This window comes from Pristiophorus japonicus, chromosome 10, assembly GCF_044704955.1.
Source record: "Pristiophorus japonicus isolate sPriJap1 chromosome 10, sPriJap1.hap1, whole genome shotgun sequence".
Classification (NCBI taxonomy): Eukaryota; Metazoa; Chordata; class Chondrichthyes; family Pristiophoridae; genus Pristiophorus; species Pristiophorus japonicus.
Window position 1 is genome coordinate 91,266,884 of NC_091986.1, and position 13,264 is coordinate 91,280,147.

At 42.7% G+C, this 13,264-nt stretch overlaps 1 protein-coding gene across 4 annotated transcripts in view; it reads right to left on the reverse strand.

Annotated features, from left to right (window-relative positions):
* Window positions 1-13,264, reverse strand: part of tpp2 (tripeptidyl peptidase 2) — a 185,874-nt gene that overhangs the window by 83,663 nt on the left and 88,947 nt on the right. For all 4 annotated transcript variants that reach the window (XM_070891895.1, XM_070891894.1, XM_070891898.1 and 1 more), the window contains exons 13-15: window positions 8,792-8,963; window positions 1,746-1,903; window positions 921-997 (exon numbers count right to left, since the gene is read on the reverse strand). In XM_070891895.1, coding sequence (XP_070747996.1) covers window positions 921-997; window positions 1,746-1,903; window positions 8,792-8,963 — 407 coding nt within the window. The remainder of the gene's footprint in view (window positions 1-920; window positions 998-1,745; window positions 1,904-8,791; window positions 8,964-13,264) is intronic.

Sequence of the window (13,264 nt, forward strand, 5' to 3'; positions counted from 1 at the left end):
TGCACGCATGCAGCAAGACCTGGACAACATTCTGGCTTAGGCTGATAAGTGGCAAGTAACATTCATGCTACACCAGTGCCAGGCAATGACCATCTCCAACAAGCGAGAGTCTAACCACCTCCCCATGGTATTCAATAGCATTATCATCGCCGAATCCCCCACCACCAACATCCTGGGGGTCACCATTGACCAGAAACTTAAACTGGACTAGCCACATAAATACTGTGGCAACAAGAGTTGGTCAGAGGCTGAGTATTCTGTGGCGAGTATCTCACCTGACTCCCCAAAGCCTTTCCACCATCTACAAGGCACAAGTCAGGAGTGTGATAGAATAATCTCCACTTGCCTGGATGAGTGCAGCTCCAACAACACAAGCAGCTCGACATCATCCAGTACAAAGCAGACCGCTTGATTGGCACCCCATCCATCACCTTAAACATTCACTCCCCTCCACCACCGGCGTGTCATATCTGCAGTGTGTACCATCTATAAGATGCACTGCAGCAACTTGCCATGCCTTCTTCGGCAGCAGCTCCAAAATCTGCAACCTCTACCACCTAGAAGGACAAGGGCAGCAGGTGCATGGGAGTACCATCACCTGCAAATTCCCCTCCAAGATACACACCATATCGCCGATCCTTCATCGTTGCTGGGTCAAAATCCTGGAACACCCTCCCTAACAGCACTGTGGGTGTACCTTCACCACAAGTCACTCAGTTTGATTGGCAGAGAACTTTCCAGATTGGAATATGCTCGTCAGTTTCAAGTTGTAGCTCAGAAACACCCAGCATTCAAAGTTTATCTAGTCTGTCAGCCTTAGCTCAGTGGCAGTAACCTCTCCAAATCAGAAAGCCATGAGTTCAAGCACCATTCGAGGAGACAGCAGAAAATAAAATCAATAAATAAGCCGGCTTACTAACCTTATGGGTACTGTGACTGTTATTGGAAGTCTAAACAAAGGGCCTGCATTAGGAGCAGTGATGTCATATCCACAAACCTGCAATAAATGAATAAATGATTACCTCTGCAAGTAAAATAAATCAATCATGCTTGATGCACACAAATTAAACATAATGACAACACTGAAATCAAACATCAGAACAGAATAAGCATTTCACATTAGTAGCACAGTACTACTACAGAAGGAAGATCTTTCAGTGTGCATTGGGAAAACACTATTCTTGGTTCTCTGCTACTCGGCACTATCAGTCATTTTAACATTTATTCAGAATTACTGTATTATATAACGGCACAGAACAGCACTTGTTGTACGCTTCTGGATTTGATGCCAAACAAAACTGAATGTCTCATGCAAGATCAAGTTCTTGATGATCCACAAAATTTTCACTTAAAAAAAACTCTTATCAAAGCACTTACAAAATTCTAACTGTTTTGTAGCAATCCTTAGCACCAGTCTCATTGAAGGAAAAAAGAGCAACTTTGAACTTTGGTAGAGGTGTAAAACGGGTGGTGTGGGATCGGCCGATCTGATTTTCCCTTCCACTAACTTCAATGACAGGGTGTATAATGGGCAGTCCATCAGATGCCGCCCGTTTTATGCTCCGCCAACATTGAAAGTTTTATCCAAACATTTCAGTCCAAAGGAAGCCAGCTTCCCCACACCTTGCAACTTCTTAAATGTTGTTACTTTTTGGGTAAATCAAGCATAAAGTTGTTTACAATTTAAAAAAAAATAATGTACAGTGTATATTTATCAAAGAAAATTCTTATTTAGTACAAGATACCTCAGTAAAATGCACCCCTTCACGAAGGCCATGTGGATCCACTCGTATGGTTATATGTCTACACTGATTCATCAGTTCCAAGTGACTGGGGCACTGAATCCATGACGCATTGCAGGTTAAAGCTAAGTGAAGTTGCAGAGCTATCCGTTCAGAGTTTTCTGCCAAAAATGAAAATTTGTAAAGGGATCATAACTATACGGTTAGTAAAACATATATACAATTGTCTAATAGCCCATGTGATGCTACCGCGGGGTGGAGGCGGGGGGGGGGGGGGGGGGGAGGAGATTTGCTCGCGCCCGCAGCAGGGGTCAAGTCATGGCCAGGATCGGGGAGGGTAGTATATTGGGGTTCAGGGTCAGGATCGGGGAGGGAGGTCGGGGCCAGGATCGCTGCCACATTTCAAGTGTAACTACATGTCAAAAGCACTTTATTGGCCGTAAAGTGCTTTGGGACATCCCGAGACCTGAACAACAATACTGTAAATATACACGTGAGTTCTTTCTTATTTTGATTCTTTGTATTATAGACCATATTTAAGGGATAAGGAAATCAAGGAGTGAATACGAGGAGAGAATCTCAAAAATTAACAGTAAAGTCTGCTACAAATATATTAGTAAAGAGAGCTGTTAAATGTGAGATTGGACCCAAGAGGAGAGGGTAGTGAGTTAGTAGAGGATAAGTGGAAACTTGCAGGGATATGTAACAAGTACTTCACTTCAATGTTTATAAAAGAGAATACTCGGGAGAAGTTATATCTTGAATTGTTTAAAAGCAAAATGAGAGCTATTATACTAAAAGGCAAGTGTTAGAGAAGTTGGTTAAGCTAAAGGAGGACAAGGTGCCAAGATATAACCAAGAATTCTGAGAGAATTGGAGGAAGAAATAGCAGAACCATAGCAATTATATTTTAGAGTTCTATTAAGAGTGGATGTGTGCAGAATGACTCGAGAAATGTAATACTCATTTTCAAAAAAGGAGACAGAGCTAACCTGGGTAATTACAAGCCAGTTAGTTTAACATATGTGGCAGGAAAAATTTTGGAATCTTTAATTAAAGATGAAATTACTATGGGCCCAAGTTTCCACAAGAAAAAAAACGGGCGCCCCTCCGAGCTGGGCATCTGTTTTTCGCGCCTAAAAAAATCCTCGGTATTCTCCACCTACTTACAGGTCCTCTGGCTCTCGGCGCAGCCAGCACGAGCTGTGGGGGGGGGGGCGGAGCCAGGTCCCGGCGCTGAAACAGTGCCGGGACCTCTGCACATGCACGCTACAATCGGCACGCAAGTGCAGTAGCTCCAGGCGCCGAACTGTGTGGGAGGGGCCCGAAGCACGCAGCCCCTAGCCCTGGCCCAATGACCTCACTGGGGCTGCGTGAAGAAGGCTCCTCCCACGGCCAGCTCCTGCTCCCCGCCCCCGACAAGACCCGACACCCGCTCCCCCCGCCGACCAGACCCGACCCGACACCCGCTTCACCCCCCCGCCGACCCGATACCCGCCCCCCCCCGCCCCCCCCCCCCCCCCCGAGACCCGACACCCGCTCTCCCCTCCAACCCGAGACCCGTGACCCGCGCTCCTGTTCCCCGACCCGACCCCCCCCCCCCCCTCCCTCTCTCCCCTCTCTCTCTCCCGCTCAGCGGCACGAACGGCTGCAGAATTCTCCCTGGCTGAAGCACTTTCACACAGGTAGGAAGATGGCTTATTTAATCTTTTCTTGGCTTATAAATGTTTATTCAGGTTGGATTTATTTGTATAATATTTGTAGAAGTATAAATAAGGATTTATTGTCGAATTTAATGAGTTCCCTTCCCCCCCTCGTTCTGGACGCCTAATTTGTAACCTGCGCCTGATTTTTTAATGTGTAGAACAGGTTTTTTCAGTTCTACAAAAATCTTCACTGGCTCCATTCTACTTTAGTTTGGAGTACATTTTCACTGTGGAAACTTTCAAATCAGGCGTCAGTGGCCGGACACGCCCCCTTTTGAAGAAAAAATTCTGTTCTAAACTAGACCTGTTCTACCTGACTAGAATTGCAGGAAAAAAAATGTGGAGAATTGCAATTTCTAAAATAGTCCGTTCTCCACCAGTTGCTCCTAAAAATCAGGCGCGAATCATGTGGAAACTTGGGCCCTATATATCTAGAAAAGAAATTCATCAGAAGCAGCCAACATCGATTTCAGAAAGGAAGATTGTGCTTGACAAACCTGATAAGAGTTCTTTGAGGGAAGGATGGATATGGTGAATAGGGAAAATGTAATGGCTGTGGTGTACATGGACTTTCAGAAAGCCTTTAACAAGGTACAACAGGAAACTATTAAAGAAGATTAAAGCATATGGAACTAGGGGAAGGATATCAAATTGGATTTAAAACTAATTAGAAGGGAGGTTGGAAGTGAATGGCGGTGTCCCACTGAGGTCACTATGTACATCGATATTTTGGTTATAGGGCTAGATGGAATGGTGTCCAAATTTGCAGATGATACTAAAATAGGAAATATAGTAAATAATTCTGAGGGCATATTGATAAGATGGTGGAATAGAAAAAAATGGCAGGTGGAATTCAATGTCAGTAAATGTTTGGTGGTACATTTTGGTTCAAAAAAGTCATAATTATACTTCAAACAGAAAAGCTGGGTAATGTGGAAGAGCAGAGAGATTTGGAGGGGGAGCATTCAGAGTCACAAGGCATTAAAAGCAGCTCTTTAATTGTTAAGGCCATAAAAAAGCTAATGGAATACTGAGTTTTATGGCAAGGTGTATAGAATATAAAAGTCAAGACACAACGATGGATATATATAAAACCTAAGTAAGACTACAGTTGGAGTACGGTGTGCAGTTTTGGGCTCCACACTATAGAAAAGATGTTGTCAATTGAGAGGGTATAGTGCAAGATAGGGTAATATAATGCTGCCTGGTATGAGGAAATACAAATACAAAAAATTTCAAAACAGTCCCAATTTTTTTTTGTTACAGCAGAAAATGGGTGATTTGATAGAAGTGTTTAAAATTATGAAATAGAGTGCAGATAGAAAAAGATTGTTTCTAATGATTGAGTGGTCTGGAATGAGAGGACATAGATCTAAGATTAATGAAAGAGCTTTAAGATAGAGAGTGAGATAAGTTATTTTATAGACAGAGGGCCGAGAGGTCCTGGAGTACTCTACCAGAGTTAGTGATTGAAGAAGAGACCATGTCAACATTTAAGAATGTTAGAAAGACAGTAGGAAAAAAGCACGAGAGAAAAACAAACACATGCACAAGGGTTTGTCACAAGTCTACTCATGCCCAACTTCCTCAAATCAGTCCAAAGCAGCAATGGTGGAAGCCTGGGAGCAAGTTAACATTTGACAAACCTGGTGAGGAAAACAGTGGAGAATTTACTATCAAAATCAAATTTAAAAATAAATTGAACTGCGGCAACCCAAAAGCCTTTTTTAGGCTTTGTAAACAATCATACAATTATTATTACAAATGTACTGTGGGAGCCGTCAACATTTGGATGAAACATTAAACCAAAATATCCCATGGCACGATTCGAAGAAGAGCAGGGGAGTTCTCCCTGGTATCTTGGTCAATATTTAATCGCTCAACCAACATCACCAGAACAAAAGAAAATCTGGTCATTATTTCATTGTTGTTAGTGGACATTGCATATTGGCAGGAAGGGAAATGGAATGTTGGCCTTGATTGCAAGGGGGATGGAGTATAAAAGTATGGAAGTCCTGCTACAACTGTACAGGGCATTGGGGAGACCACACCTGGAGTACTGCGTACAGTTTTGGTGTCCTTATTTAAGGAGGGATATACTTGCACTGGAGGCAGTTCAGAGGTTCACGAGGTTGATTCCTGAGATGAAGGGGTTGTCTTATGAAGAAAGGTTGAGCAGGTTGGGCCTACTCATTGGAGTTTAGAAGAATAAGAGGTGATCTTATTAAAACATATAGGATTCTGAAGGGGCTTGACGGTAGATGCAGAGAGGATGTTTCCCCTTGTGGGGGAATCTAGAACTAAGGGGCATAGTTTCAGAATAAGGGGTCACCCATTTAAAACTGAAATGAGGAGGAATTTCTTCACTCAGAGGGTCGTGAATCTTTGGCATTCTCTACCCCAGAGAGCTGTGGAGGCTGGGTGATTGAATATATTCGGTGAAGATAGACAGAATTTTGAATGATAAAGGGAGTCAAGGGTTATGTGGAGCAGGCAGGGAAGTGGAGTTGAGCCAAAGATCAGATCAGCCATGATCTTATTAAATGGTGGAGCAGGCTCGAGGGACCAAATGGCCTATTCCTGCTTCTATTTTTTACGTTCTTTTGGCTGCCATGTTTCCCTACATTAAAAATGACTATATTTCAAAAGAAATTGTCTGTTAAGTGCTTTGGAGTGCCCAGAGGTCATGAAACAGGAAATTAGAGATGCATGTAGCCAGGATAGTACAGTAATCGTAAGTGACTTTAATCTACATATAGACTGGCCAAACCAAATTAGTAATAATACTGTGACAGATGACTTCCTGGAGTGTGTACGAGATGGTTTTATAGACCAGTATGTTGAGGAGCCTACTAGGGAACAGGCTAACCTAGATTGGGTATTGTGTAATGAGAAGGGGTTAATTAACAGCCTTGTTGTGCGGGGTCCTTTAGGGAAGAGTGACCATAACATGATTGAATTTCTTATTAAGATGGAAAGTGAAGAAGTCCAATCCGAAACTAGGGTCCTAAATCTAAACAAAGGAAACTACGAAGGTATGGGAATGAATTAGCTATGATAGATTGGAAAGATTCATTAAAAGGCACGACAGTAGATAGGCAATGGCTAATATTTAAGGAACGAATGCATGAATTGCAACAGTTATACATTCCTTTTAGGTGTAAAAACACAAAAAGGAAAAGTGGCCCAACCATGGCTAACAAAAGAAATTAAGGATAGTATTAGATCCAAAGAGGAGTCATACAAAGTTGCCAGAAAAAGTAGCAAGCCTAAGGATTGGGAGCAGTTTCAAATTCAGCAAAAAAGGACCAAGAGATTGATTAAGAGGGGAAAAAGAGAGTATGAGTAAACTTGCAAGGAACATAAAAACCGACTGCAAAGGTTTCTCCAAGTATGTAAAAAGAAAAAGATTAGTGAAAACAAATGTAGGTCCTTTACAGACAGAAATGGGAGAATTTGTAACGGGGAACAAGGAAATGGCAGAACAATTAAATAAATACTTCGGTTCTGTCTTCACTGAAGAGGACACAAATAACATCCCAGAAATGCTAGGGAACCAAGGGTCTAGTGAGCAAGAGGAATTAAAGAAAATGATAATTAGTAAGAAAATAGTGCTGGAGAAACTAATGGAACTGGAGGCAGATAAATCCCTAGGGCCTGATGATCTGCATCCCAAAGTACTAAAAAAAAAGGTAGCCATGGAAATAGTAGATGCATTGGTTGTCATCTTCCAAAATTCTAGAGATTATGGAACAATTCCTGCAGATTGGAGGGTGGCAAATGTAACCCCACTATTTAAAAAAGGAGGGATAGAGAAAACAGGGAACTACAGACCGGTTAGCCTAACATCAGTAGTAGGGAAAATGCTGGAGTCTATTATAAAGGATGTGATAACGGCATACTTTGATAATATCAACGGGATTAAACAAAGTCAGCATGGATTTATGAAAGGAAAATCATGTTTGACAAACCTACTGGAATTTTTTGAGGATGTAATTGATAGAATAGATAAGGGAGAACCAGTGGATATAGTGTATTTGGATTTTCAGATGACCTTTGATAAAGTCCCACACAAGAGGTTAGTGTGCAAAATTAAAACACATAGGATTGGGGGTAATGTATTGGTATGGATTGAAAATTGGTTAACTGACAGGAAACAGAGTAGGAATAAACGGGTCTTTTTCGTAGTGGCGGGCAGTGACTAGTGGGGTATCACAGGGATCAGTGCTTAGGCCCCAGCTATTCACAATATATAAACCAACTGTAATATTTCCAAGTTTGCTGACGACACAAAACTAGGTGGGATTGTGAGTTGTGAGGAGGATGCAAAGATGCTGCAAGGTGATTTAGATAGGTTGAGTGAGTGGGCAAACACATGGCAGATGCAGTATAATGTGGATAAATGTGAAGTTATCCACTTTGGTAGAAAAAACATAAGGACAAAGTATTACTTAAATGGTGATGGCTTGGGAAGTGTTGATGCACAGAGGGACCTGGGTGTCCTTGTACACAAGTCATTGAAAGCAAACATGCAGGTGCAGCAAACAGTTAGGAAGGCAAATGGTATGTTGGCCTTCATTGCAAGAGGATGAGAGTACAGGAGCAAGGATGTCTTACTTCAGTTATACAGGGCCTTGGTGAGACGGCACCTGGAGTATTGTGTGCAGTTTTGGTCTCCTTACCGAAGAAAGGATATACTTGCCATAGAGAGAGTGCAGCGAAGGTTCACCAGACTGATTCCTAGGATGGCAGGACTGTCGTATGAGGAGAGATTGGGTCGACTAGGCCTGTATTTACCAGTTTAGATGAATGAGAGGGGATCTCACTGAAACGTATAAAATTCTGACTGGGTTGGATAGACTGGATGTGGGGAGCATGTTTCCTCTGGCTGGGAAGTCTAGAACAAGAGGTCAGTCTCAGGATATGGGGGTAGGAAATTTAGGACCGAGACGAGGAGAAATTTTTTCACTCAGAGGGTGGTGAACCTGTGGAATTCTCTACCACAGAAGGCTGTGGAGGCCAAGTCACTGAATATATTTAAGTGGGAGATAGATAGATTTCTAGAAACAAAAGGCATCAAGGGGTATGGGGAAAGAGCAGGAATATGGTATTGAGATAGAGGATCAGCCATGATCATATTGAATGGCGGTGCAGACTTGAAGGCCGAATGGCCTACTACTGCTCCCATTTTCTATGTTTCTATGAAAGGCACTATATAAATGCAAATTCGCTCTTTCTTTTCATAAAATTGATGCTTTTGCATCTGTATTTCCAGTTAATAAGTTTAATGCCCAATGAGTGCAAAGCCTTCATCAAAAATGATGTATGATCAGAAAATCTCACCTGCATGTTCTGGAAACACTGGTTCTATGCCGACTCCATGGTCTGAAGGTGAAGCTAGATGGGCTGGATCCCGGAGGTAGATTCCACGTTGGTTGCCAACAGCAACGCTAAATCCCAAATTACTGCTAGTCATGCATGAATTTTGTATGAGGTAGTCATAAGCTTTATCAACCTAACGAGAAGAAAAATAAATTTCATCTACTGAGTCATATATTTTACAAGAGTAGTGTTATGTCAAGTAATATTACCAGGGACACTGACTTATCAGCATTGGTGCAATTCTAGGATTTGAAAGAGCTGGGAATGCGGCCTGGAGCCTGGCAGTACTGGGATGAGGACTGATTAAGGGTCTAGCAATATTTTCAGGGTGGTGGTTCCAGAATTTCAGGAACTATGTGCACATCTATATTAAAAATGGTATGTCGTTGTAACATTCCAAAGGTATTTCACCTGTAGATAGCGCTGTGAACATAACATTACATGATATACCGTTATGAGGCAGGACCAAACAATCAAACTGAAAGCTTGAAGACATGAAAACCACCCAACTACCTTTCATCTCCACAAGCTAAACAAACTGCACCGGAAACATAGCCACCAACCACTCCTGTAGAGGAGCCAAAATTCTATGTCAACATTCAAAATTTGATTGGATAGGTGGATGAAGGAAAATGGGTTGAAGGGATATGTGAACAGAGTGGGAAAAAATGATTAGAAATATTTGCTAACATGAAATTTAAACACCAAGTAGCTGGGCCAAATGGTCTATTTCTGTGTTGCAACCTCTATGCATTTCTATGTATTTGTTCTCTACCTTCTTCCATTGAAGCACATTCACCTCTCAGAATGAAAATTCTTCCAATAAACTTCTCCACTGAGGATAAACCAAACTGTCAATGAAGAAATCTCCATCAGCCCCACCCCAGCTGAGGCTTGTCACTCCCTTCCTCCTCTACTTTTGCCTTGTCAACTCACTTCCTCCCCCATCCCTCTCTCCCTTCGCCTACCCCCTCCTTCTCTTCTCCCGTTAGATATTATGCAGCTTTTCTTTTCTCAGAACAGTAAACCTAATGGAACAAGTTGCCAGCTTGTGCGGTGAGTGCTGATTCACAGTATATCCAGCTGGACTGGTTCTGGCTAGGGAAGAGTTTGCAAAAGGGAGGTACCAGATAATGCCATAGTTGGTGTGTCTCCTCAACTAACTTCAATTGCCTGGAAATATTTTCTAGATTGTCTCCCCCTTCTTGGCATTGGGTTTTTAATCTGTTTTTTTGCCTCTCCCACGGAGCTACACAGCATCTAGAGGATAATGATTCGTTGGACATGATGTACAAGGCTTTACAACTGTATGGGAAAGGCTAGATGGACCAGCTAGAAATTTCCTGTCCAACGTTTTTGTATGCTCTTGTATAGCTAACCTTTCCCCTCTCCATCCTTCATCATCATTTTTCTCAGTAACTGAAATAATTAATATCCAAGTCTAAAATGAGGGTTTAAACAATTTAATAAAAATAAAAAACATATTTCGCAATATAATTACATTTATCTATTGAATTATTTTTTAATGCTTTCACTAAAGTATCTACTTAAAGGCCTCAACCTAACCCAAAAGCTTTATATTTTTGCCCAGAGCTGTGAAATTAGATTGCTCTTTAACTTTTAATAATTCCTGCTTATTTGGTTTTCAATATTATTTGAAGAAAAGCTAGATGACAAACTTCAAATGCTTATAAAAAAAAGTTAATATTTAAAATAGAGGGGTGCGTGTGTGTGTGTGAGTAAAGGTAGGGAAGTCCTGCTCCAACTGTACAGGGCATTGGTAAGACCACACCTAGAGTACTGCATACAGTTTTAGTGTCCTTATTTAAGGAAGGATATACTTGCATTGGAGGCAGTTCAGAGAAGGTTCACAAGGTTGATTCCTGAGATGAAGGGGTTGTCATATGAAGAAAGGTTGAGCCGATACTCCTTGGAGTATAGCAGAATGAGAGGTGATCTTATTGAAACATATAAGATTCTGAGGGGGCTTGACAGGGTAGATACAGAAAGGATGTTTCCCCTCAAGGGGGAAAGTTTCAGAATAAGGGGGTCGCCCATTTAAAACAGAAATTAGGAGGAATTTATTCTCTCAGAGGGTCGTGAATCTTTGGAATTCTCTACTCCAGAGAGCTGTGGAGGCTGGGTCTTTGAATATATTTACGGTGGAGATCGACAGATTTTTGTACGATAATGGAGTCTAGGGTTATGGAGAGCAGATGGGGAAGTGGCACTGAGGCCAGGATCAGATCAGCCATGATCTTACTGAATGGCGGAGCAGGCTCGAGGGGCCAAATGGCCTACTCCTGCTCCTATTTCTTATGTTCTTATGTTCTAAGTACGAGAGAGTGAGAGCGAGAGCGAAATATCAAAGGGTAGACAGTGTCTGTCTTCTTTATAAAAAAAGACAAGTAAGTTGAATACTTAAATTTGAAAGTAAACAAAGCCAGAGGAAAATTTCATAGGAAGAGATGGTATGGGGAAGGGGAGGATGGAAAAAGTTTGAGGGTAAGGGTCCCTCTGGCCACTTGTCAACTGTCCTTAGGGGTAGAAAGTGGGAGTGGATGGAGGATTAAGGGTTAGGTGATTTAACAGTGGTGCAAGGAGGAAGGAAGGATACAGGGGTTGAATGGATAGTTTGAAGGACAAAAAGCAGGGGTGGTAATGAGGGTGAAGGATTGGTGGCGGCTGCAGGGGAGGTGGCACAAGCAATTGGGAGGAAAAGATAGGAATGGAGCTGCTGAGGGTCACATTTACTCAGCAAACCCCATCCAAAATATAGCATAGTCATTGGTGGCTCCTTTCCCTGCCACACCACCCAACACCTCCCACCCAAACAGAAAGAAGAAAAAAAATAGCTGAAGGTGGCAGAGAGAGAAACAAATAGTCAAGGAGAAGTAAAAAGAGAATTCTGACAGAGTCAGAAGAGGAGAGATAGAGAGGGAAGCAGCCACACAAAAGCAACAGGCAGATGGAGAAGCCATAGTCTTTGGTTTCAATGTAGAGCAGTGTGAAGTAATTCACTATGGATCCAAAAAAGACAAATCAGACTTTTTTGTCAATTTATTCAAGTCTGTGTCTCTTGACTGAAGGGAATAGGGATGAAGAAACCATACTGGGGGGAGGGGGGAAGGAAACAACCAGGGTGAGAGAGAGTAATGGTTTTAATGGGGGCTAGGACATCAAACGTAGAAGTTAGGGTGTGGTTGAGCAGATCGGTAGGGGCAGAAATATCATGATGAAAGGGATTTTGAAAGTGCAGTTGTTCATTAATTGGGAGAGACTTTTTTCTGGACACAGAAGGAAGTAGGATTGGGAAGGTGGATGTGGGCGAGGAGCGATATGAGGAAGTGATCAGAGATGGTGATTGACACGATAGGAGAAGCAAGGCCACTTGAGATGGCAAGGTCACGGGGCGACTGTGAATATGGGTAGGGGAGAGATTAAGGGAGAACAGCAGAACTCAGAGGACAGACAGCATGACAAATTGAGATGGAGGTTGAAATCACCAAGGAAGAGAAGTCGCTCGGTACAGAACTGAGGGAGGAAAGCAGTGAAGATTTCTCTAAGAAATTTGTCATGGTACTTGGCTGGACGGTAGAGAACGAGGATTTTTAAATGATAGACGAGAGGGGTGGAACAAAGTGAGATGCTCAAAGGAGAAGGTGCCAGAAGAATAGGGGGACAGACCAAGGTGTGATTTGGTGGTAAGAGCCACACCAACACCATGACACTCTGGGCAGGCAAATGGTGGAAGGTATAAGCAGACTGGGAGGCTTCATTTAAGGGGAACTTGTCATCACCCCCCAGCCAGGTTTCTGTTAAAGTCATGATGTCGTGCAATCATTCATAATAAGATAATGGATGGCAAAGGCTTTGTTCACAAGTGAACGGACATTCTGGAGAGAGTTGCAGACAGGGGCGGAGATAGCTAATCCAGGAAAGATTAGCCCCCAGCTGGCAGGTTGGGTGTGAAGGTCAGTGAGAGAGTAGGTTGGGGCAGTTGGGGTTGCTGCTCCTTAGGAGGCAAAGACAAGTGCCTGGTTGGGCCCTTCAGAGTATGCCGAGAGAGGCACTGAGGGAAGCCATAGGCATATTCAAGAGGGAGTCAAGCCAGGGACAGAGGCAGAAGAATGGGAAAGTTGAGGAGTGCTGAAGGGTTGGGATGAGGATTTGGGAGTGCAGAGTGCCAGAGAAGGGAGAAATGAAAGGAGGCATGACAGCAGGAGAGAGGGGTAAAGAGAAAAGAAAAAAAAATGTGAAAAAATTGGAAATAGAAGTGGTGGGCTCGGGTCCAGAGCAGCAGCCAAAACACACGCATGAATGGACACAGGGAAAACTCAAGTTACATAGGCCTGCTAACGTAGCAAGATTAGGATACATATATCCTGGTAGTAAATGGGGAAGAGACGACAATAGGGGGAAGTCCAGAGTTAA